The sequence below is a fragment of the Psammomys obesus genome, unplaced genomic scaffold, assembly GCF_907164565.1.
Source record: "Psammomys obesus unplaced genomic scaffold, mPsaObe1.curated_primary_1811, whole genome shotgun sequence".
In the NCBI taxonomy this organism is placed as follows: domain Eukaryota; kingdom Metazoa; phylum Chordata; class Mammalia; order Rodentia; family Muridae; genus Psammomys; species Psammomys obesus.
This window is the reverse complement of record NW_026585685.1, coordinates 4837226-4859961: the sequence shown is the minus strand read 5'-3', so window position 1 is coordinate 4859961 and position 22736 is coordinate 4837226. Positions and strand designations below refer to the sequence as shown.

The window sequence follows — 22736 nt, the reverse complement described above, 5'->3', positions numbered from 1 at the left end:
TCGGTGTCGGCTCACATTCAGGCAGTCATGTTGGTAAGACTTTATGGTTGTATTAGTTCTTATGCATAAGCTTGATGTCTTATTGTCAAAAAAGCAGCAAGAAATCAGAATAAATGAACATAGCTGAATGCTGTACCTGAAGGAAAGTAGAAGCCATGGTGCCCATTCACTTCAATGGGCCTCTGTTCTCTGATCATAATGGTTAGTCTTAAAATTACATATCACACAATTTGCCCCATTGTTTTGAAAAGAAATATCTTGCTTATTCTAGTACTTTTTGTTAGTAATTTAGTAGTCCTTTTCAACTGCAGTAATAATCAGAACTATTTTGTGTTTTGCTTGTAGGATCCTAATAGCTTTTGAAAGGTTATCTCTGGCTCTGTTTTCTCTGTAATGTATATTGGGCATATATGCAGAAGAAACTGCTTTCAGGAAATCATACTTCATAGAAATGTTCCATATGTAATACCTATCTAGAAAAGAGACTACAAAACTTTATTAGTACTAAAAGTTATTTCATTTTCTAAAATATTTACAATGGGGCAAAATCTTAAAATAGATTTTTAAAATTTTAAATAATTTTTAGAGATTAAATAATGTGCATTGTACAGACACCTGGATGATTAGATTTGATGATTTATTATAGTATCAAGAACATAAAGACCTACAAATTAATTTCGGGGGGTGGAACAGGATTTCTCTATGTACCTTTGGCTGTCCTGGACTCACTTTGTAGACCAGGCTGGCCTTGTACTCACAGAAATCCACCTGCCTCTGCCTCTCTGGGTACTGAGATTGAGGGTGTGTGTCACTGCACCTGTCTACAAATTAAATTTTTTTTTTTTTTTTTTTTTTTACAAATTAAAATTTTTAAAAGACAAACAATTTCAGTAGAGATGTGAAAAAGACATGAGGAGCTACTTTATAATAGGAAATCTATATAGCTAGTGGCTTAGTTCATTTTGTGTTGCTATAGGAGATTACTGAGAATGAGAAGTTTACAAAGAAAAAGGGTTTTGGTTTCTTTTGGCTTTCTAGGTTTTTTGACTCATGCATCTGGAAGTTCCAGAGCATGGCGCTAGCATACGCTTGGCTTCTGGTAAGAGCTTCGTAGCAGAAAGAAAAGTGGATGTCTCAATTAGGGTTTCTACTGCAGCAATGAAATACTATAACCAAAAAGCAAGTTGGGGGAGAAAGGGTTTAATCAGATTTCACTTCCATATTGCTGTTCATCACCAAAGTTAGTCAGACAGGAACTCAAACAGGGCAGGAATCTGGAGGCAGGAGCTGATGCAGAGGCCATGGAGGGGTGTTGCTAACTGACTTGCTACCCCTGGCCTTCTCAGCTTGCTTTCTTATAGAACCCAGCACCCCCAGCACAGGGATGGCACCACCAACAGTGGGCTGAGCCCTCCCCCATTGACTACTAATTGAGAATATGCTTTACAGCTGGATCTCATAGAGAAACTTTCTCAACTGAGCTGATGATTCTAGCTTGTGTCAGGTTTGAGCAAAAGACACAGACGTACCAAAAAATGAGAGAAGGTAATTAGACTTGCTTTTTTATGTTAACCCACTTTGACAGTAACTAATCTGCCCCTTATTATCTGAAAGAGTCTCACTATGTAGCCAGCTTGGCCCCCGGCTCTCAGTTCTTTTGTGTCTACCTCCCTGTCTCTGGATTACAGGCAGGGTTTAAACACCATTCCTCGCACTGGACAACTGACTCAGCTTTACAGGAATTACATTAGTCCCTTCATGACTAAATTCCCTGGATTTTTGTGTATTTTGGGTTTTATTCATTATTATTATTGTTATTGTTATTATTGTTATTATTATTATTATTATTATCATCATCATTATTATTGGAAAGGGGTTGTGTGTGTTCTAAGTGTGCGCATGGAGATCAGAGAACAACTTTTGATAGTAGTTCTCTCTTGCCACCTTGGGATTTGAGGATCAAACTCAAGGCATCAAGCTTTCACCCACTGAGCCATCTCAACTTAGACTAAATTACCTTTTTCCTCTTTGAAAGTTTTGTTCAACATGTTTTGATTATCCTAACCCCTTTCCCCACCTCTTAGCCAGATTGATCTTCCCAAAGATAAATTTCTCACCCAATTTTATGTTTTCTCCCCTCCCATCAAGACTAATCTGTGCTGCTGAAATATTCTTGGATGTGTGGCCTGTCACTGGAGCACTGTCAGCTTATAGGGGTTACACTCTAAGACAATAGCCTGAACCTGTGGTTCAGGACCCCCATTAGCATGGCATGTCAGATACCCTGCATATCAGATATTATATTACAACTCATGGCAGTAGAAAAATTACAGTTTTGAAGTAGCAATGAAATAATTTTATGATTGAGGCTCACCACAACATGAGGAACTATATTAAATGGTCATAGTATTAGGAAGGTTAAGTTAAACAAAATAGAGATTACCTTTGAACATAAAAAGTGTCTTATTGCGTATTTGGGGAAGAGATAGGATTGCAATGTGCTGAACAGAGAATGAGGGGGAGTAGGTAGAATCTGAGTAAACAGACGTCTTTGTAAAAAGGAGAACGGAACTATGTAACTTGTACACATAAAACAGAGAGAGAGTATCAAGAAACTAAAGACATTTTTAAAGATATTAAAGGCAAAAGAGCAGGAGAAAAAATAGATTTTAACATGTATAGAAGTCAGAGTTTATAGCAATTTGTGATGAGAAGTAGCACTAAAGAAGTAGCACTTTCTAAGTCTTAGCAATATATGTTTTGGAATCATATAACATCCATGCCTCTTAGTAGACGGGATCATGAACACCATCTTGTCCAGCACCACTTTGCAGAAAGATTATGAATCCCAGAGACATTAAATGCCTGTTTTAAATCATACCACTAATAATAATTCTAGACTAAAAGAGAGTTCTTCCTGCCCCTTAGGTTGGTGCTATTTTTGTAATATTATTTACAATATGGCTTGCTTATGAATTAAATTTTATATAGTCATATTTTGTAGCAGAGTTCATTTGCATATTCTGTTAGCCTTTGCTACATAATAAATTGCCTTAAAATTCTATGCCTTAAAATAGCTCTCATGGGGCTGGAGAGATGGCTCAGTGGTTAAGAGCACTGTCTGCTCTTGGAGAGGTCCTGAGTTCAATTCCTGGTAGCCACATGGTGGCTCACAACCATCTATAATGGGATCTGATGCTCTCTCTGACATGCAGGTGTACATGCAGATAGAGCACAGATACATCAAATCAATCAATCAAGTAATTAATTAATTAATCAATCAATCTATCTATCTATCTTTAAAATAAAATAAAGCAACCCTCATGTGTTATTTACCATGACTTCATGAGTTGCCTGGGGTTAGCTGGGATCACTCCTGTGGCAAAGTCGGAGGCAGCTTAGCCGAGACTGGAGAAAATGGGATGGCTGTACGTTTATGACTACCTTTATGCTGTTTTTTGGTGAAGTTCTAATTATTCAAGGGTCTAGCCTGACGCTCTTTGTGTAGTAATGAGAACATTCTGGGAGGATGGGAGATGGAAATGTACACTCCTGGACTTCCACGGCATGTTCACCCTTAAATTAATAAAAGGAAGTTTAAAAAGAGTTGAGGCCGAAGGGAAAGGCTCCACCTCTTAAGGCAAAGAGGTTCAGTTAGTGGAGTCACTTTCGTAGTAGTTCTAAGTTATAATTTTAACTCTTCAACTTTGTACTCAATAGAAAGCAAAAGGCTGTTTATTAAAGGATTCTTAGAAATGTAGTTCAACATATGAAAAACAAAGATTTGAAAATGAAAATAAATGACTATACTGAAAGAAGCTATATTTTATTACTTTTGTATCCTCTAGGATTTAAAACAAATATGCTATATTCAGTACAATTACTGTACAGAATGTTGATGTAGCCATTAATTTTCTCAGCCTATTATTTTTATCACCACCAGCATCATTTTTGTGGATCTTTTTCACATTTTAGGGATTACAAAAAGAGGTAAGTCTGAGGCTAGCCTGGTTTACATAGCCAGCCAAGGATATATATTGGCACCCCATCTCTCCCTTCTTCAAAATATATGTGCCATAAATATATACAATATTTGTCATTTATGCCCTGATAAGGTTGGAAGGGGTGATGGAGTCTGTTTCTGGTGAACTTATCTTTCCTTCTTGCAGTTAAGTAACAATATTGGGACTTTAAAATAATTATTGTGGTCCTGGAGAGATGGCTTAACATTTACAGCTCTTGCAGAATATCCAAGCTTGATTTCTAGCACCCATAGTAGGCAGCTCATAACCACCTGTAACTCCAGCCCCAAGGGATCCAACTTCCTCCTTTGGCCTTTGTGGGAACATGTACTCACTCACTCACACACACACACACACACACACACACACACACACACGCATGCACGCACGCACGCGCGCTAACACACACATATAATTAAAAGTTTAAAGAAAATCTTAAAAAAAAAAAAAAAAAAACAAACCTGTGCCAGGAAATTAAGTCTTTATCAGCACTAAACTTACTTTCAGGGTTTGAGTTTTATTAAAGTATATTTCCTCCTATAATTATTGTGCTCTTTAATATTAAGTTGTCTAAAATTTTACTATCTTTATCAGATACAGTGTATTAAATAAGTTGTGTCTTCCATGTAGTCTTCTTAGATTGATAGAACTCTGAGTAATTTGTATTTTAAAAAGTACATTATTTTTTTCTTTTTTCCTTAGGCACTACAAGGGCTCCCAGGGATGGGGAAGTTCCAGGGGTGGACTATAATTTCATTTCTGTTGAACAGTTCAAAGCACTGGAAGAAAGCGGAGCATTGTTAGAAAGTGGAACGTATGATGGTATGTCCCCAAATATTAAAACTACTTCCAGATGACTAGAACCATTTCAGAAAGAATTTCATCAGTAAACATGATTTTTAAAAAGTTATTTGGGAAGACTAGAGAAATGGATTAACAGTTTAGAGCACTGGCTGCTTCTCTAGAAGATTCGCTTTTGATTTCCAGTATCTCCATGACAGCTAGCAACTGTCTGAAACTCCAATTTTCCGGGATCCAATGCCCTCTTCAGCCTCCTTGGACCCTGCACACACATGGTGCTCAGATGCGCATGAGGCAAAAGAACTGTATGCACAAAACACAAGTAAATCTTAGGAAATTATTAGAAAACTTTCCTTTTGGTTAGAAGATTCCTTTATTTTAAAATAATTTATTACTTATTTTTATTTTATGTACGTTGGTGATCTGCCTGAACGGGTGTAAGATGCCCTGGAACCGGAGTTACAAACGGCTGTGAGCTGCCATGTGACTGCTCTTCCAGGTCCTCTGAAGAGCAGCCAGTGCTCTTAACTGCTGAGCCATCTCTCCAGCCCGGATAAGGAGATTCTTAACTCACCAATTAGATGATATTAGATAATAACTCAAAGCATTATATATTACATTAAAAAGTTCACTGTGAGCAATAAACTAAAACCTAACCCACCTGTCAAGTTTACGTATTTCATAGCAATTTACAGTCATCATCTGAACCCCGTGCTTGTTGATAGCTTTCTGTTCATGGATGGAATCTAAAGTCCATGTACTTTGAAAACCTGTTTATACCATAAAATCTTGCAAAAAAAAAAAAAAATAATGTACAGATTGAGGGATACAGCCAATAATTGATTTTCATATCTGTTTCTTCTAACAGTTTGTTTCCCTGAAGTACAAACTTGAGTCAGTTTCAACTCTTAATTGATTTCATGTTAGGTGCTTATTATTATTTTTTTTTTTAAATCTAACACACTTTTCTTTGGCAAGCTTATCCACTCCTATAGCATCTTATACTTTTTCATCATGTCTATTCTGCTTTTACAATTACATCTCTCACAAGTTCTGTGTATGTAATGATACTGCCTTCGTCCTTTATGCTATCTTTGGTGGCTTGAGATGACATTAAATAAATAGCCTTGAATGCACCTCATTTACATTTACGTATGTGCACATGTGTGCACATTTTTGTCCAGAAGACATTTCCTTTCAGTCACCACATCTGGTCATTTCGTCTTGATAGGCACTTTCACTGCCTCCTTAGAGGCCCTTTAGGTGAGCTCATGATGCTACTGTGGTTGATTTCCCCCTCCCTGCCCTCTCTCCTTGTTTTTGCCTCTGTTGCTTCCATTCTGCCCCTTGCTACAATGCTGGCCTTCCTCAAGCTCAGCTCTGATTTTTCTGATCATGTCCCTCTCTCCCTCAGAACTTGGAGTCATTTCCTTCCCGCCTATAAACTTTGACCTACTTTTTCTGGCCTTAGCTCACATAAATGGTCCATTCATTTAAAAATTGATTTGATCATGTTTTATTTATTTAGCAACCACTTGTCAAGTACATACTATGTGCCAAGTCCCAGATACTATGTGCCAAGATACCCAGGAATACTGTGGTGAACAAGATCAAAATGCTATTGCCTTAATAAATTCTGTATCATAGTAGAGAAGGCAGTCAAAAATTAAATTAAGTGTAAACTGAGGTGCTCTGAAACAAAACAAGAGATTTTAAGAAAAATGGTAGGAGTATTATTTTTGCCAGTGAAGACATGCCAAAGGAATGGGCAAGCTAATTTGTTTTTCCTTTTTTTTTTTTTTTTTAATAACATTTTTACTGATTCTCTGGGATTTTCCCATTATGGACTCCAATCATACTTACTTCCTAGTTCTTCCATATCTGCCAACTCACTCTTGTGACATCCCCCCACAAAAAGTAAAAATTAAAATAAGAATAAAAAGTAAGAAAAAAACCCCTAAGTCCAATAAAAAGATGGAACGCTTCATGAATTTGCATGTCATCCTTACGCAGGAGCCATGCTAATCCCTGTATCGTTCCAATTTTAGTTATGTGCTGCTGAGGGGAGCGCTTTTTTCACTTTTATTCAAATAGCTTACCTCTTACATTTAATTTTTCTTATTTATTCAGTATATGTTTCTGTTTATATATGCTCTTATTGTGTCTTGTGTGCATATTTATTATTTACAGGATCTGTGCTTCTTGTCTTATTCTGTTCTTTATTGCTTTTACATATTACTGTAGTTTTCTTAGATTACTTCTTGTTATTACTGCCCTACATATTACATGAATTCATTGCCTTTAATTCTTGCAGTATGTCATCATTTGAATATTGTATTTTATTTCATCATTTTTCTAGTGCTAGACCAAAATTTTTGACTTACAGAGTGTATTTACTCAGTTTGATGAAGTAGTTTTGGATAGCTGTCTCCATTCTTCATAGCACAAGGGTTCTTGTTTGATAATCTTGCAAACATAATGGTTCTAGAAGTAAGCCCTGTTTCAAATAGGCGGAAAAGCAAATATAATTCTGGTCAAGTATAATGAAACATGTCTATAGTTCCAGCACTTGGGAGATAAAGGCAGCAAGGTCAGGAGTTCAAGACCAGCCTTGGATAAGATCCTGTTTTCAAAAAGAGAGATCCCAGCATGATGGTGTGTATACCTTTATTCCTAATCCCAGTACTTGGGAGACAGAGGCACAGGCAGAGATAGAGGCAGTGAGGCAGAGAGGCATGGGGGAAGGGAGGCAGAGAAGCAGAGACAGATGGATCTCTGGAAGTTAAGAGACCAGCCTGGTCTACATAGCAAGTTCTAGGCCATCTGGAGCTACATAGTGAGACCCTTTCTCAAAGAGAGAGAAAGGGTTTAGGGGAAAGGAAGGAGACATAGAGAGACATACAGAGACAGAAACAGAGACAGCAAGAGAAAATTCTGCTAAATATTGGTTTAAAAAGATAAATCTAATACCTAGAGGTTATGTAAATTACCTGTATTCATATAAGTGACTCTAATATGATCCAGATACTATTATATATAATTTCATGTTTGAAATATTTATTAAAAGTTGATAGTTCTATAAATGAAAAGGCTTTTTTTAATTTAAAAAAACTTTGGTTTTTGGTTTTGGTTTTTGGTTGTCTGGTACAGGGTTTCTCTGTGTAGCCTTAGCTTTACTGGACTCGCTTTGTAGATCAGGCTGGCCTTAAACTCACAAGAGATCCACCTGTCTCTGCCTCCCTGAGTGCTTGGATTACAGGTGTGTGCCACCATGCCCAACTAAAAGAAAACTTCCTAGATTAAAAAAAAAAATCTGTTTTGCTTGCTTGTATGTATGTATGTGTACCATGTTTATGCCGTTACCTGTGGAGATCAAAAGAGGGTGTTGGCTCTCCTAGAGCTGCAGTTATGCATGGGTGTAAGCTACCATGTTGGTGCTAAGAACTTGAACCTGGTCTTGTGTAGGAGAAGCAGCTGTTCTTAACTGCCGAGCCATCTCCCCAGCCCTGGGAAGACCTTTCTTAAAGAAGGAAACTTAAAAAAAACAAAATTATTGTGAAACCCCCAAGCCTATTTAGTAAGTGGATAGCAACTGTACTCCTCATTTTTTTTCTAATTTTTCCTTTAGAGACATGTTAACTTTTCTACAGTTAGATAACTAAGAATTTACAGTAAAACGTGTTTCTGTTGACACTATTGTTCCTTAGAAAGCATACACTCTTATTTCTATTTTGATTCATCCAAAATCCTTGATAGTGTGATTATTGAGCTTTAAAAAGGAAAAATAGCTGGGCGTGGCGCTTCACATCTTCAATTCCAGGAGAGGCACCGGCAAGTGGATCTCTGTGATTGTACGAACAGCCTGGTCTATACAGTGAGTTCCAGGGCTACTCAGTGAGGTCCTGTCTGTTAAACAAGATAAAATGGGAAAAATTAGATTGTGCTAAAATTTTCCCCGTGGTCAAACCTCTGCTTGCATTATTAAGTGTTTTTCTTAGAAAACAATGAACTGGTTTTTTTCTTTGCCATTCTTATTTACAGGTCAGAAAATCTAATCTGTTTTAATATAAATCTTTGTACCCATCTGTGTGGCATAACCCACTTCAAATATGGATTTTGAAACAAAGAAGTTGAGAAGTTTTTTAGTTTGATTTTTTGCATATTGATAATTGCACTTATAATCAAACATCCCCAGAATTCACTCTGTTTTCTCCCTCTAACATGCAGATTTAAAGTACACCGTGTTCTTGATTTTTCTTAGTGTTATATGGCCTAACATTCTTTTTTCCTGTCTAGGGGAAAAAAGTTTACTTTCTTAATTTCCATTACATCAATGGGTATCTTAATTAGCTCTTTTAGAACTGAACAATTTTATTAAAAAGGTGATATAAGCACAATAAAAGAAAAATGTTTTGCTTTTTAACCATATTTATCTTTTCATAGCAGTAACATAATGATTGAACAATGACTGTTTAGACAGCTAGACTTGATGAACACTTTCCCGTTATGCCTGACTGCCTGACCCACAGGACTGCATGACAAACTGGAAGTTATTTCATTTGTTTTTATTCTTATCTTGACCAAGTACTGGTACTGGAAAAATCATAGATCCTCAGAAAACCACTGAACTATCTCTTGCTTTTGTGAGTGTACACTAGAATAGAGCTTAACCAATAGTGTCTCCTCAATAAATTATCAGATAATATAATTAAAATGTGCAGAAAACTTTTTAAAATTACACAGCAGCTTATATTTCTATATGAAATAATTCTTAGTGTTTGTATGTATATCCTCATTTTAGTAAAATTATTCATTTTATACATTAGAACAAAATTATTTGAGTTAATTTTAACCTTTATTTTTTGTGCCTTTCATTCTTGCATAAGAGAATCAATGCATTTATATTTTCAAATTTGTCCCTAATTCAGAACCCGTATAAAACAAGTCCTATAGTAATGAATGGTTGATCTATATTATCATCAACTTCCTGGCCTTAATACAAATTGTATTAATTTGTTAGCTAATATATGACAAGGTTTATAAGAAAGTAGTCCATACGGAGAGTTTTAGCCTCCTTTTAGTCAATGCCAGAGACATTCTCTAATCTTTATTTGTGAAACTTCCTCAGCATTCATGCTTTCAGCTGCCCTCATTTTGTACACCACAGGAAATTTCTATGGCACTCCCAAGCCTCCAGCAGAGCCTAGTCCTTTCCAGCCAGATCCGGTTGATCAGGTCCTCTTTGACAATGAGTTTGACACAGAATCCCAAAGAAAACGAACTACTTCTGTCAGCAAGATGGAAAGGATGGACAGCTCTCTCCCTGAAGAAGAAGAAGATGAGGACAAAGAAGCTGTTAATGGCAGTGGAAGCATTGGTTTGTAAACACATTAGCAACTTCTGGGTTTTTTAGAATGGCTTTAACCTTGAATTGAAATAGTAAAATTTTTCTTGAGCTGTATGTTGAGCAGATGATAGGGTTCTAGTTCTGCATGGAAGCTATATGTGGAACAACCTAGATTTCTGTGTGTCATCTAACAAGAGTTTTCTTAACTTTGATAAATTAATACTAAGCTATCACTAATGATATGACACTACCTTATCTGAAATACTTGGGATGCTATGATATGGTAATCTTACTGGCATAGTTCCTATTTCTCAGTATTAAAACAAAATTGGTTTTATAATAATCCTTGAACCTAAAGCACATAGACTTTGGAGATATGCCAGAAGAAATTATCTGAAAAGTTTGTTACTTGCAAATAAGATTCATATTTTTTTTAATCTTTTGGCTTGACTTCCATATTTCTCACTGAATGAAAATAAGAAAGAGAGGATGAAGAATCTACTGATTGTTACTGAATAATTGTGTAGTTGCCCCAGAGATTCTTTCACTCAACTGAGAGTAGAACTGGGAAGCCAGAGCTCACAGGGACTTATGTTAGTGTTATTTATTGTAACCATTCTCTTTGGAACAATAGTATGTGAGTTTTCTGAAGGCTGTAATTTTTTCTGGAATTTATATTTCCACTAGTGCATCTTCTGCACCAGACACAATGCCTGGAATAGAGAAGGAGATAAATGCTGCTCATGTCCCTAGATTTGCAACCCATCGCTATATGATCCCAAAATATCTTCATTTTCCTTTATCACCTATTAAGTTTTTCTTTGTATATGCTTATTGCCTTACATGATCATTGTTTATTTTCCCCCTTCAGCAAGTGAGTTCTGGGTATTGTTCTAACTTCTGAATTCTTATATTTAATGTTAAATGAGTTAGCCATTGCATTTAGATGCCAAGACAAAAGAATGTCTTTTAAAAGGTTTAGAATTAAAAGCTTGAAATTATATTGAGAAAATATTATAGATCATTTAGTTGCCATTGCTTTTGTCTAACATAATTATTTTCCCCAAGTATAACTCACTTACAGATTGATTTCTACATTGGATAACTTTAAATCTCTATTACATATTCTGCAAGGAAACTAAACCAGAAATTTCATTTGTTCATTCAACAAATAGTTATTGAACATCTGCTGGGCTACTAAGTGCTAGCCATTTTTCTAAATGCCAGGAATAAAGTAGTGAACAAAACAGACCAAAGTTTCTGTTCTCATGGAGTTTACTTTCTGATGAGAAAGTCATACCTGGATAACATGTAGAGTGTGTTTGATGATGCTAAGCAAGGCTTGTGAGGAGGTAGAAAGAAAGTAGAGGTAGTCAACTTGCAGTTTTAGATAAAGTGACAGAAAAGACTTGAACCAAATGAGTAAACTCCAACTATCTGGAAAAAAAAAAAAAAGCGTATTCCTAACAGAGGCAACTGTAAGTTAAGATGCCTGAAATGCTAGTATGCCTGGAACATTTAGACAGCAGCAAAGAAGCCAGGGTGTTTGGTCATGGTGTGGCCAGTAGATTGTATGTGGCTTGAACAGCTTGATGGAAAGTAAAAGAATACAATAGTGACTGATGAGGTCAGTCAGTAATGCTAGGGAAGGAGAATGAATACATGTTACATAGTTCTAGAGGCCTTGAAAGGATTTGGGTTTTATTTTGAGATGTGAGGTCACAGTTGCGTTTTGAGAAGAGAAATATATAACAGGTTTTAATGGGCTCATTATGGCTCCTTTATTGAAAATAGGCAGTAGGAGGTTGCGGGTGTGAATAGGGATAGCAATCAGGAAGCTACTATATGTAGAAGGAAGACAGTAACCAATTATGTTAGATGCTATTGATAGTTCAAATGAGCTATAGTCTCAGCATTAGTCATTGAATTTAGTCATGTGTAGAACATTGGTGATCTTGGTAAGTAGTTTTATTAATGAAAGTTCAGAAGCCTTGATAGGGTGAGGTCTATAGAGAAATCGAAGAGTGGAAGTGAAGGTAGCAAATTTAAACTGTCTGAAGGAGGTTTGGCATAGAGTGGAAAAAATAAGGGCCTCGTCAGGAGAAAAAAGAACTGCTTGTTTTTTAAGAATGGAGAAGTGACATGTTTTTATGTGGATAGATATGATCTAAGAGATAGGGAAGACTGGTGGTCTCGGAAGGAGAGTGCTGAAGGCAGGAAAGAGGCAGGTGCTGTTTGTTGTTGGAGGGTCAGCCTTCAGAAGGAACACAGACTACTTTTTAGTAGTGATAAGTGGTAGTGGGTGAATGGGCTGTGTCTGTTGAATGATGGGAGTTTTTATAGTTCTCTTCTGCTTATACTTGCTTCTGTTTTACCCATGAAATAAGCAACAAGGTCATCATAAGATACGGGATAAGAAAAAAATGTAGCTCAGTAGTCCTCTGTAATCTGTAGCCCCACTTTCTCCAGTTTCTATTACTCACAGCCAAAAGTGGTCTAAAAATATTACTGTACAGTACAATATTTTGGGAGAGCAAGAAGAGAGAATACATTTACATAACTTCTAGGACAGGATATTGTTATTATAACTGTTATATTTTAGTTATTGCTGTTAATCTCTCAGTAAGTAGCAAGATTAATAAATTGTGTGACTAGATTTATTCAAGGGATGACTAGAGCTGGTACCAGAGGCTTTTCCTCAGATTCTCTAGGACAGAGGCATTGCTTATAAAAATAATGAAAATGATAGAATGTAACATGTCAGTTCTAGGAACATGTTTTCCGTTCATTACTTGTAGACTCCCCAGACAATAACCAAGTCTTAGTTTACCTACCTATGTTATAGACAGTGGGACTCCAAAAGGACTTTAGTATTAACAGGGTTTTATTTAACTTTAAAAAAAATTATTATTTAAAAACCTTAAAAAATGTACAAACCTGGCTAGGATAGCAGTCAAAAGGATGGGCTGCTTAGATTCAAATCCTGACTTTGCTGTTTAATGGCTGTGTGACCTGAATAACTTAACCTCTGTGGCGTGGTTTCCTCAATCTGTAAAATGATGGTGATAATAATAGAGTTGCTATGAGGATTATGAATTAGTATATGGTAAGCACCTAAAATAGAGTTTGGCACATAAAAGGTCTGTGTAAGTACTGTGCTGCTAAGATTACTTCTTATTTGATTCTAATGGTATTTTTTGTTGCTTTCCCAGACTGGCATCAGGGGAGTAGAGTTTATTTTAATTAGAAAATGAAGAAAACCTGAGTATGTTTATTTATTTGAAAACTAATAAAGAAAATGAACATAATAAGCGAAATTTACAGTATTTGGTTGCAATGTTATATATACATTGATGTATGCACTTGGCATTTTGTTCAAGAAAACAAATAAACTTTATCTACCCTTTATGCTCTTCTGTTTCCAACAATGACAGAAACCAGAGAAATCCACTCTGAGTCATCTGACTGCTGGATGAAGACAGTTCCAAGTTATAACCAAACAAATAGCTCCATGGACTTTAGAAATTATATGATGAGGGATGAGAATCTGGAACCACTGCCCAAAAATTGGGAAATGGCCTACACTGACACAGGAATGATCTACTTCATTGAGTAAGCAAATGTCTGTCTTTCTTCCAGCATTCCCTGTCACTATGAAGATAAACTGAAATTTTTTTTTAAACCTTAGTTTGATTACTCATGCCAATACCTCAAAGCTTTCACTTGTTTTTTTTTTTTCTTTTGTTTTTTTAATATTTACCATTTAAGTTGATTCTTTAATTCAATTATTTCCTTGAAGGACATCTCCCTCCTCCTCAACTTAATAATATTAAGTAGTATAGTATATTTGGCCTCTGGGGTGTGTGTACATTGAGGCCAGAGGTCAACGTGTATATACACTCACTCATAAGTGTGTATGAGACATATAATATAGGGTAAACTTACTAAAATATATACTCCTAAAGAAGCTAAAAAAACAAGGAAGACCCTAGGGATAATGCTCAATCCTCATTCGAAAGGACCAATGTGATAAGACATCGGAAGCAGAAGACAGGGAACAGGACAGGAGCCTACCACAGACAGCCTCTGAAAGTGTCTACTGACTGAGGTATCTATCGAAGCAGAGGCTGAGACTCATAGCCAAACTCTGGGTAGAATGCATGGAATTTTATGAAAGAAGTGGGAGATAGAAAGATCTGGAGGGGACAGGAGCTCTAAGAGGAGACCAACAAAGCCAAAAATTCTGAGCCCTGGGACCCCTCAAGAGAATGATACGCCAACCAAGGACAATGCAAGGAGAGGACCTAAACCCCCGGTTCAGACGTAGCCTATAGACTTAGTCTCCAAGTGGGGTCCCTAGTAAGGAGAGCAGGGCTTTTCTCTGGCATGAACTCAGCGGCAGGCTCTCTGATCACCGCCCCCTGAGGGGGTACAGCCTTGCCAGGCCACAGAGGAAGACAATGCAAACAGCCCTGATGAGACCTGATAGGCTAGGGCCAAATAGAAGGGGAGGAGGACCTCGCCTATCAGTGGTCTAGGGGAGGAGCATAGGGGGAAAAAGAGGGACGGTGAATTTGGGAGGAAATGAGGGAGGGGACCACAGCCAGGATACAAATTGAATAAGTTGTAATAAGAGAATTCTCTTACCAAAAAAAAAAAAACAAAAAAAAAAAAACATGCAGGTAGATTGCCCAGTTTAATGAGCATTTCAGGAATTACACGAAGAGCTAGGTGTGGTAATGCACACCTTTAATCCCGGTACTTGGGAGGCAGAGACGAAGGATTTCTGTGACTTTACGGCCAGTCTAGTCTACATGGCAAGTTTCAGGCCGGCCAGAGCTACCTCATGAAACCCTGTCTCTGACCAACCAACAAATAAAATGATCATTATGGAGAGAAGCATAGCATTATCTGAGCTAAGTATTTTCAGTCCTAAAGGTTGGAGTTGTTGTATTGAGATAATAGGAAATACAGTAAGAAATACCACTGATCCTTAAAGTAACTGGAACAATAGAAGCCTATAAATAGGAAACTTTTAATGGAAAGTATTAATATAATATTCATAGAGGTACTGAATACCACATAATTAGATCAGCCAAAAATTGAATTTTGTTTGCTCCAGAGAATGTTATGCAAATAATTTATTTAAATTTCATTATGAAGAATTTTTATACTCCTATGCACCTGTAAGTCTAATCTTTAAAGCAATTTGTTTAGGCGTAGAATATTAATGTAGTGAAGCTACAAAATGTAATAAGTAACAGTGAAAATTCTGAGGTCCGGATACCATACTCAAATGATTTGCCTTTCTCTGTCTCTGTCTGTCTGTCTGTGTCCCTGTGTCTCACTGTCTCACCTCCTCCTTTCCTCCCTCTCAACCCCTTTCTCATTAATTAAGGCTCAGGACTTCATTCTTCTCTGTCAGACAGTCTTACGAATGAGCATTTTGTTCTTCCAAGTCAGGAGTCTAGTACTTAAAAGACAGATTTTAAGGACACGGTCTTTTACCACATACAGTACATTCTCATGCATACATTCATGTAAACATCAGTGGACAGGTGTACACAAAACAGGACAACCACATACACTCTTATACGGGCAATTGAAGAGGTTTTCAAGGACAGTTTATAACTACACCCTGACATATGGGGGAATTTATAAAAGGATGTCTTTATACTTCAATATGTTAAAGACCTAAGCAATAAAAATTGAAACTAGGGGCTAGAAAATGATGGCTCCGCACTCAAGAGTGCTTACTGTGCTTCCAGAGGACCCAGGTTCAGTTCCCAGCGCCCATGTCGTATAGCTCACAACCACTGGCAATTCCAGTTTCTGAGAATCTGATGCCCTCTGGCTTCCTTGGACACCAGGCAAGAATGTGGTGAATGTAGACTTGTACAGGTCCACAGTCCATGCATATAAAATAAAAATAAATTCATGGGGGCAGAGAGATGGCTCAATGGTTAAGAACGCTGTGTGTTCTTCCAAAGGACCCAAGTTCAATTCCCAGCACCCACATGGCAGCTCACAACTGTCTGTAATGCCAAATGCCAAAGGATCTGACACCTTCACACTAATGCACATAAAATAAAAAATAAATAATAAAAAAGAGTGATAGATAGATAGATAGATAGATAGATAGATAGATAGATAGATAAATTCATTTTCCAAAAAGAATTGAAACTTAACTACTAAATGAAAATACAGGGAGAAATTCTGTGACATTAGATTTAACAAAGACTTTCTGATAGAACAAAAGCAATAGAAAACAAGGGAGGCTATAAAGTTAAAATGTCTCCATGAAGCGGTCAGTGAGTAAAAAGACAACCTATTCAATAGGAGAAAAATTTCCAAACCATGTATTGAATAAAGAGGGTTTTTGTTTTGTTTTTGTTTTTGTATTTTGAGGCAGGGTTTCTTTGTGTAGCTTTAGCTGTACTGGAGCTTACACTGTAGACGAGGCTGTCCTTGAACTCACAGAGATCCACCTACCTCTGCCTCCCAGAGTGCTGAGATTACAGGTGTGTACCACCATGCCTGGCTTGAGTAAAGAGTTTTTAATACAAAATACAGGTGAATATTTACTGATAGGATAGCATTTTGTTTCTGTAGCTAATATGGCAGATCTGTGTTAACTACTTGTTTTAAAGTATATAATTGTACCACATTTTCTGTATCCATTTTCAGTTGCGGGACATCTGGGTGTGTCCAGGATCCAGGTATTGCGAGTAAAGCTGTTACAAACATGGTTGAGCCAATGTCCTTGTTGTTTACTTGAGCATATTTTGGATATATGCCTAAGAGTGGTATAACTGGATCTTGAAGTGTCACTATTCCTAATTTTCTGAGAAAGCACCAACTTGCTTTCCAAAGTGGTTGCACCAGTTTACATTTCCACTAGCAATGGAGGAAGGTTTCTCTTTCCTCACATCCTCTCCAACATGTGTTGTCACTTGAGTTTTTGATATTAGCCATTCTGATGGGTGTAAGATGAAATCTCAGGGTTGTTTTGGTTTGTATTTTTCTGTTGACTAAGGACATTTCTTTGTTTCTCTGCCATCCAATATTCCTCTATTGAGAATTCTGCTGAGTTCTGTACCCCATTTTTAAATTGGGTTACTTGATTTGTTGCTTTTTAACTTCTTGAGTTCTTTATATATTCTCTGTCAGATATAGGGTTGATGAAGATCCTTTCCCAGTCTGTAGTCTGTCATGGAATACTACTACAATTAAAATACTACAATTAAATACAACTAAATACTACAATTAAAAACAAGGAAATCATGAAATTTGCAGGCAGATCGTGGGAACTAGAAAAGATCATCCTGAGTGAGGTATCCCAGAAGCAGAAAGACACACATACTATATACTCGCTTATAAGTTGATATTGGACATATAATATAGGAATAAACATACTAAAATCTGTACTCCTAAAGAAGCTAAGCAAGAAAGAGGACCCTGGGTAAGATGCTCAATCCTCATTCAGAAAGGCAAAAAGGATAGACATCAGAAGAGAGAGAAAACAGGGAACAGGACAGGAGCCTACTACAGAGGGCCTCTGAAAGACTCTACTCAGCAGGGTATCGAAGCAGATGCTGAGACTCATAGCCAAACTTTGGGCAGAGTGCAGGGAATCTTATGAAAAAAAAAAGGGAGAGATAGAAATACCTGGAGGGGACAGGAGCTCCAAAAGAAGAGCAACAGAACCAAAAAATTTGGGCACAGAGGTTTTTTCTAAGACTGATACTCCAACCAAGGACCATCCTTGGAGATAACCTGGAATTCCTGCACAGATAAAGCCAATGGCAGCTCAGTCTCCAAGTGGGTTCCCTATAAGGAGAACTCAGTGCCTGGCTCTTTGATCACCTCCCCCTGAGGAGGCGGGCAGCCTTACTAGGCCAAAGAGAAAGACAATGCAGCCAGTCCTGATGAGATAGGCTAGGGTCAGATAGAAGGGGAGGAGGACTTCCCCTATCAGTGAACTGGAAGAGGGACACTGGAGGAGAAGAGGGAGAGAGTATGGGATTAGGAGGGACTGAGGGAAGGGGGCTACATCTGGGATACAAAGTGAAAAAATTGTAATTAATAAAAAAATAAAAATTTAAAAAAGAATAACTTAAGTCCTGGAAAAAAAATAAAGTGTATAACTGTGAGAAAAGAATATTAATGTAGGTCCGGAAGGTTTAGCTTTTACAAGTATGGAATAGCCCCTGTGAGTACCGCTTTACTTCTTGGGGATATTGTGTAAAACTTAGCAGATCACCTGTATTTACTAATATAGCAATAAAATTTGCATTGCTATATTCAAAGTCAGCCTTTTCTCAAGTAGAAATTGAGTTTGGTTTAGGAAGATATTTCCATTGCTTTTTTGTTTTTTTCCTAAACATTTGTATTTTCTTAGGTATATAGGAGATGTGATCTCTTTCAGTTTACTAAATTTGATTCCACTGGTTTTATTTTAGGGATACTCTCTCTGTGTCAGAATGTATGACACAGACTTATAAAATACTCACAAGTTTTCCTACACTAATGGTTAAGTATACACACAAAAAAGTGTCTCTGATATGGTCTTCCAACTAGCATCATACCCAAAAATAGTAGTGGACTTTGCAAAGGCTCGAGAGGGTTAGAAAGGACATGGGGAAGGCCTCAGCTTTGTAACCATTTTCTTTTCTTAAAATGGACGAGGAAAGAGAACTTCGTATCATTTTGTTCATTGGTCTTCAATAATTGATATTATGTTGACTTCCTATATTTTCTGTAACACTTTTTCTTTTCTAACATCCCTGTGTTTCAGGGAATTTTTCATTATGTGTATGCACAGGTGGTGCAAGTACATGCGTGGAGGTTCAGGGTACTGTATATGTGTGCTATGAAAGTGGGGGGCAATCTTAGACACAATTCTCCGGAACACTGCCTGCCTCTTGATACATGATCTCTCGCTGGAACATGGCACTTGCCAGTTAGGCTAACTAACTGGTGAGCCCCCCAAACTCTAGCTGTCTCTGCCTCCCAGTGCTAGTACAAGTATGTGTCACCAAGATAGGACTCAGGTCCTCATGCTGACAGGGCAAGCATTTACTGACTGAGCTATTTCCCTAGTCCTTTTTCAGGAACATTTAACACTGATTGTTTTTTCTGCAGTTTAATAGTTTTAGCAGCACTGTCTTATGTGATGGCTTGGCCTGAAGCTGACTAACTGTGGCCTATAATGAAATTAAACACATTGTTCTTTTCAGCGGTTTTGGCCCACTTCATAGAAAGGAGCAATGGCATGCTCTTTCTGCTCTGTTGCACCTTTTTGTTTGTTTGTTATATATGATCTATGTTGATGAAAGAAAAAACAGTTTTATAGAATGATGTTTAACCAAAGCCAGCATTTTTCACTGCTATGTTGCAGAAACAACCATTTTAAAACTTGCAAATTTTATCTTCTTTTAAAGAGTCTTTGTAAGAATAGAAGCTTTTATATTTGCCTGTATGTTTTTCAACCCCCAACACTGTACATACAGATCACATATACTAAAAAAAAATTTGCAGTACATTTTCACAAAAGAAAGGAGGGAATTCCTACCGCAAGCCAACATGATTTTTAGATCAGCTTTGCCAGTTAGCAATACACAATATGAGGGCTATGTGCCCACACTCTGAAAATTTGTTTTCGTGCTTAAATAAGTTTATCATTCTGTGCTTGGCTTTTGATCTTGTATCTAAACTCTTCATTCTCAATTTTGTACCTCTAGAATACCTTTCCGAGCAATGGATTGAGAACAATAGGATTATTGAGTCTCTAGTATCCAAATGGAGCATTAGGAGATAAATATTCTAATGTCATATGCTTTTTAGTTATTTTGAATCTCTGCTCTTGAAATACTTTCTCCCTCTTTGTTTCACTATTTCTAACTGAGATCTTTATTCCACAGTCATAACACCAAGACAACCACCTGGTTGGATCCTCGCCTCTGCAAGAAAGCCAAAGCCCCTGAAGACTGTGAAGATGGAGGTAGAGATTCAGAGACCTTTCATGCTAGACTCATTTTCTTAATCCTTCCTTACTCTTCTTAATTACATAATTAGTTTTCCAAAACCCTAAGCAAATAATAATATTCATAAGCACACAAGCAGTGGATTGTAATCATAATTAGCTGGTAGTAGTAATTATGTTATTATAGATAATTTTATAAGCTTTTTACCTCCTCTTAAAAGAGAAAAATGCCTCTGCTGCTTTTAAATCTATATCCTAAAGTCAAACTTTAAAAATTTTAAATATTGAGTAAATTAGGCATGGCTTCATTATGTCTGAGGTAAAGCATGGCCACAAAATTTGAAGACTTGCTCTACAGTAATCAAGATAGTGTCAGGCTTACATAAGGACACATAGATCAGTGTAACAAAATAGAGGGTCCAGAAACAGTTTGACACATCTCTAGTCACTTGATTTGCAGCTAATTTGCCAAGAATCAATTCACTGAGGAAATGAAAGCATTTTTAACAAATGGTGCTGGAGCAAGTTGACACTCACTAGTACTACAAAATATACAAATAATACAAAAAAGAACATTCTGGAAAAGCAAACTTCATCTGTGCCTCATTTCCTACACAAGAATTAATTTGAGATAAATTTAGAGTGCAATCACAAAGCTAAACTGTAAAACTTTTAGAAGAAATACAGGCAAGTGTACTCATGATGTGGGAACCAGCAGTTTCTATACAAGCTATGAAAAGAAGACTAGAAGGAAAATTGATGGTTTATACTTAATTTAAAAAATTTAAATGTTCACAAGAATGTAAAGTGAATAAAAAAATTTAAGTGTTCATTAAAATATACCATTAAAAAATGAGTAAGTCAAACCAAGCCTGGTTTGCACAGGATTATGATTCTGTAATTATAATTATAATTGAAGCTGAGGAAGAAGGATTGCAAGTTTAAGACCAGTCTGGGAAACATAGTGAGATACTGTGTAAAACTTTGAAAATATATTTAAAGGGTCAGTGGTAGAACACTTATGGAGCCCTGAGAAAAGGAGATGAGATAAGAAAGTAATTAATAGACCAAATCACAGATTTTACAGTATGTATTTAACAGGGAAACTATGATAAGAATCTAGAAAGAACTTTGAGGAATTTTTAAAACTTTATATGTACGGTGTTTGGTATGTCTTGTATACCACTTGCATGCATTACCTACGTAGGCCAGAAAAGTGCAGAAGGTCTCCTGGAACTACAGCTATAGAAGGTTGTGAGGCACCATGTGGGTGCTGGGAACCAAACAGCGAGAGCAGCCAGTGCTCTGAGCCATGGAGCCACTGCTCCATCCTCCATAAAGAACAACCCACTTAAAAATAGACAACACAATACATCAACATTTTACCAAAGCAAGTACACAAATAACCAATATACACATGAAAAAGATGCTGGAAAACATTTATTAGAGTAGTTTGCTATCATAACCCCCTGGAATAACTACAAGAATACAAAATGTAACGATCAATGTGGGTAAATATGGAGAGAAATGGTAGCCTTTTCATGTTAATGTGCAGATTATAAAGTGATACAGACACCTTGGAAACTAATTTTTCCGTAAACATACATTTGTCCACCATAGGATTTAGCAATTGTATTCCTGTGTATCTACCCAATAGGAATGAAATGTGTCTGTGTGAGTGTGAGAGAGAGAAAGTACACAAAGACCTAGAGGCAAGTATAGTGAACATTATTAATGGATACACCCAAAGTGGAAACAATCCAACTAGATAATATGTACACTGTACTGTAACCCTACAGTTAAATAGTTCTTGGCAATGAAAACAAATGTTTTTATTTATGTATGTGTTTGCATATGTGCATGTATGTGTGTGTGTATAAACTGCATTTACATTGACCAAAGTGAATAAAGAAAAAGATTAAGACATAAAAGACCAGATTATACTACTCCCTATGTAAGAGAATAATGAAATCTAGGAAAACATTAAAAAAAAAAAAAAAAAGGTTTGGTGTCACATAGAGAAGAGAATGGTGATAGAGAATGTTTGTAAATTGTATAAGACTGATAGAAATATGTGGATTCCAAAAATGATAAGTTACTAAATACTGTAACCCATCTCCAGCTGATGCCCGCTTTCAAAGGGAAAATTGATTTTCTCCAGTGGCATCTCATTGGACGTATTATGGGTTGGCCATTCGCCTAGCAGTAGATGGACAACACACAAAACAAACTCAGTGGTGTTTCTGTAGACTTTCTGTCTCCTGTTGCTTTGCTTGAACATTTTTTATTTTACTTGTCTTTTACTTATATATATGGTTTCTGGTTTTGTGTTTCTATGAAGTTTGCTTTTGTGTGTTAATGTCTTTGTGTTTCTTCTAGTTTTTCTTTGTTTTTTTCTCTTTTATTTTTCTCACATAATTTATCCTGAATAGAGTTTTCTCTTTGTCTATTTCTCTCAATTCCTCCCGTATCTCCTCCCATTCAGATCCATCCCTTTTTTGTGTCTCAGTAGAAACAAATAGGCTTCTAAGGAATAATAACAAAATAAAATATAATAAAATAAAGCTAACATATCAGAATT

The 22736-nt window shown here is 36.7% G+C and overlaps 1 protein-coding gene and 1 pseudogene across 2 annotated transcripts in view; one reads left to right on the top strand and one right to left on the bottom strand.

Moving 5' to 3' along the window:
* The window catches only part of Magi3 (membrane associated guanylate kinase, WW and PDZ domain containing 3), a 199338-nt gene that overhangs the window by 111056 nt on the left and 65546 nt on the right, over window positions 1–22736 (top strand). For both annotated transcript variants that reach the window (XM_055628767.1, XM_055628775.1), the window contains exons 3-6: window positions 4725–4844; window positions 9991–10200; window positions 13605–13782; window positions 20094–20173. In XM_055628767.1, coding sequence (XP_055484742.1) covers window positions 4725–4844; window positions 9991–10200; window positions 13605–13782; window positions 20094–20173 — 588 coding nt within the window. The remainder of the gene's footprint in view (window positions 1–4724; window positions 4845–9990; window positions 10201–13604; window positions 13783–20093; window positions 20174–22736) is intronic.
* On the bottom strand, window positions 6792–6892 carry LOC129692689 (U6 spliceosomal RNA; annotated as a pseudogene).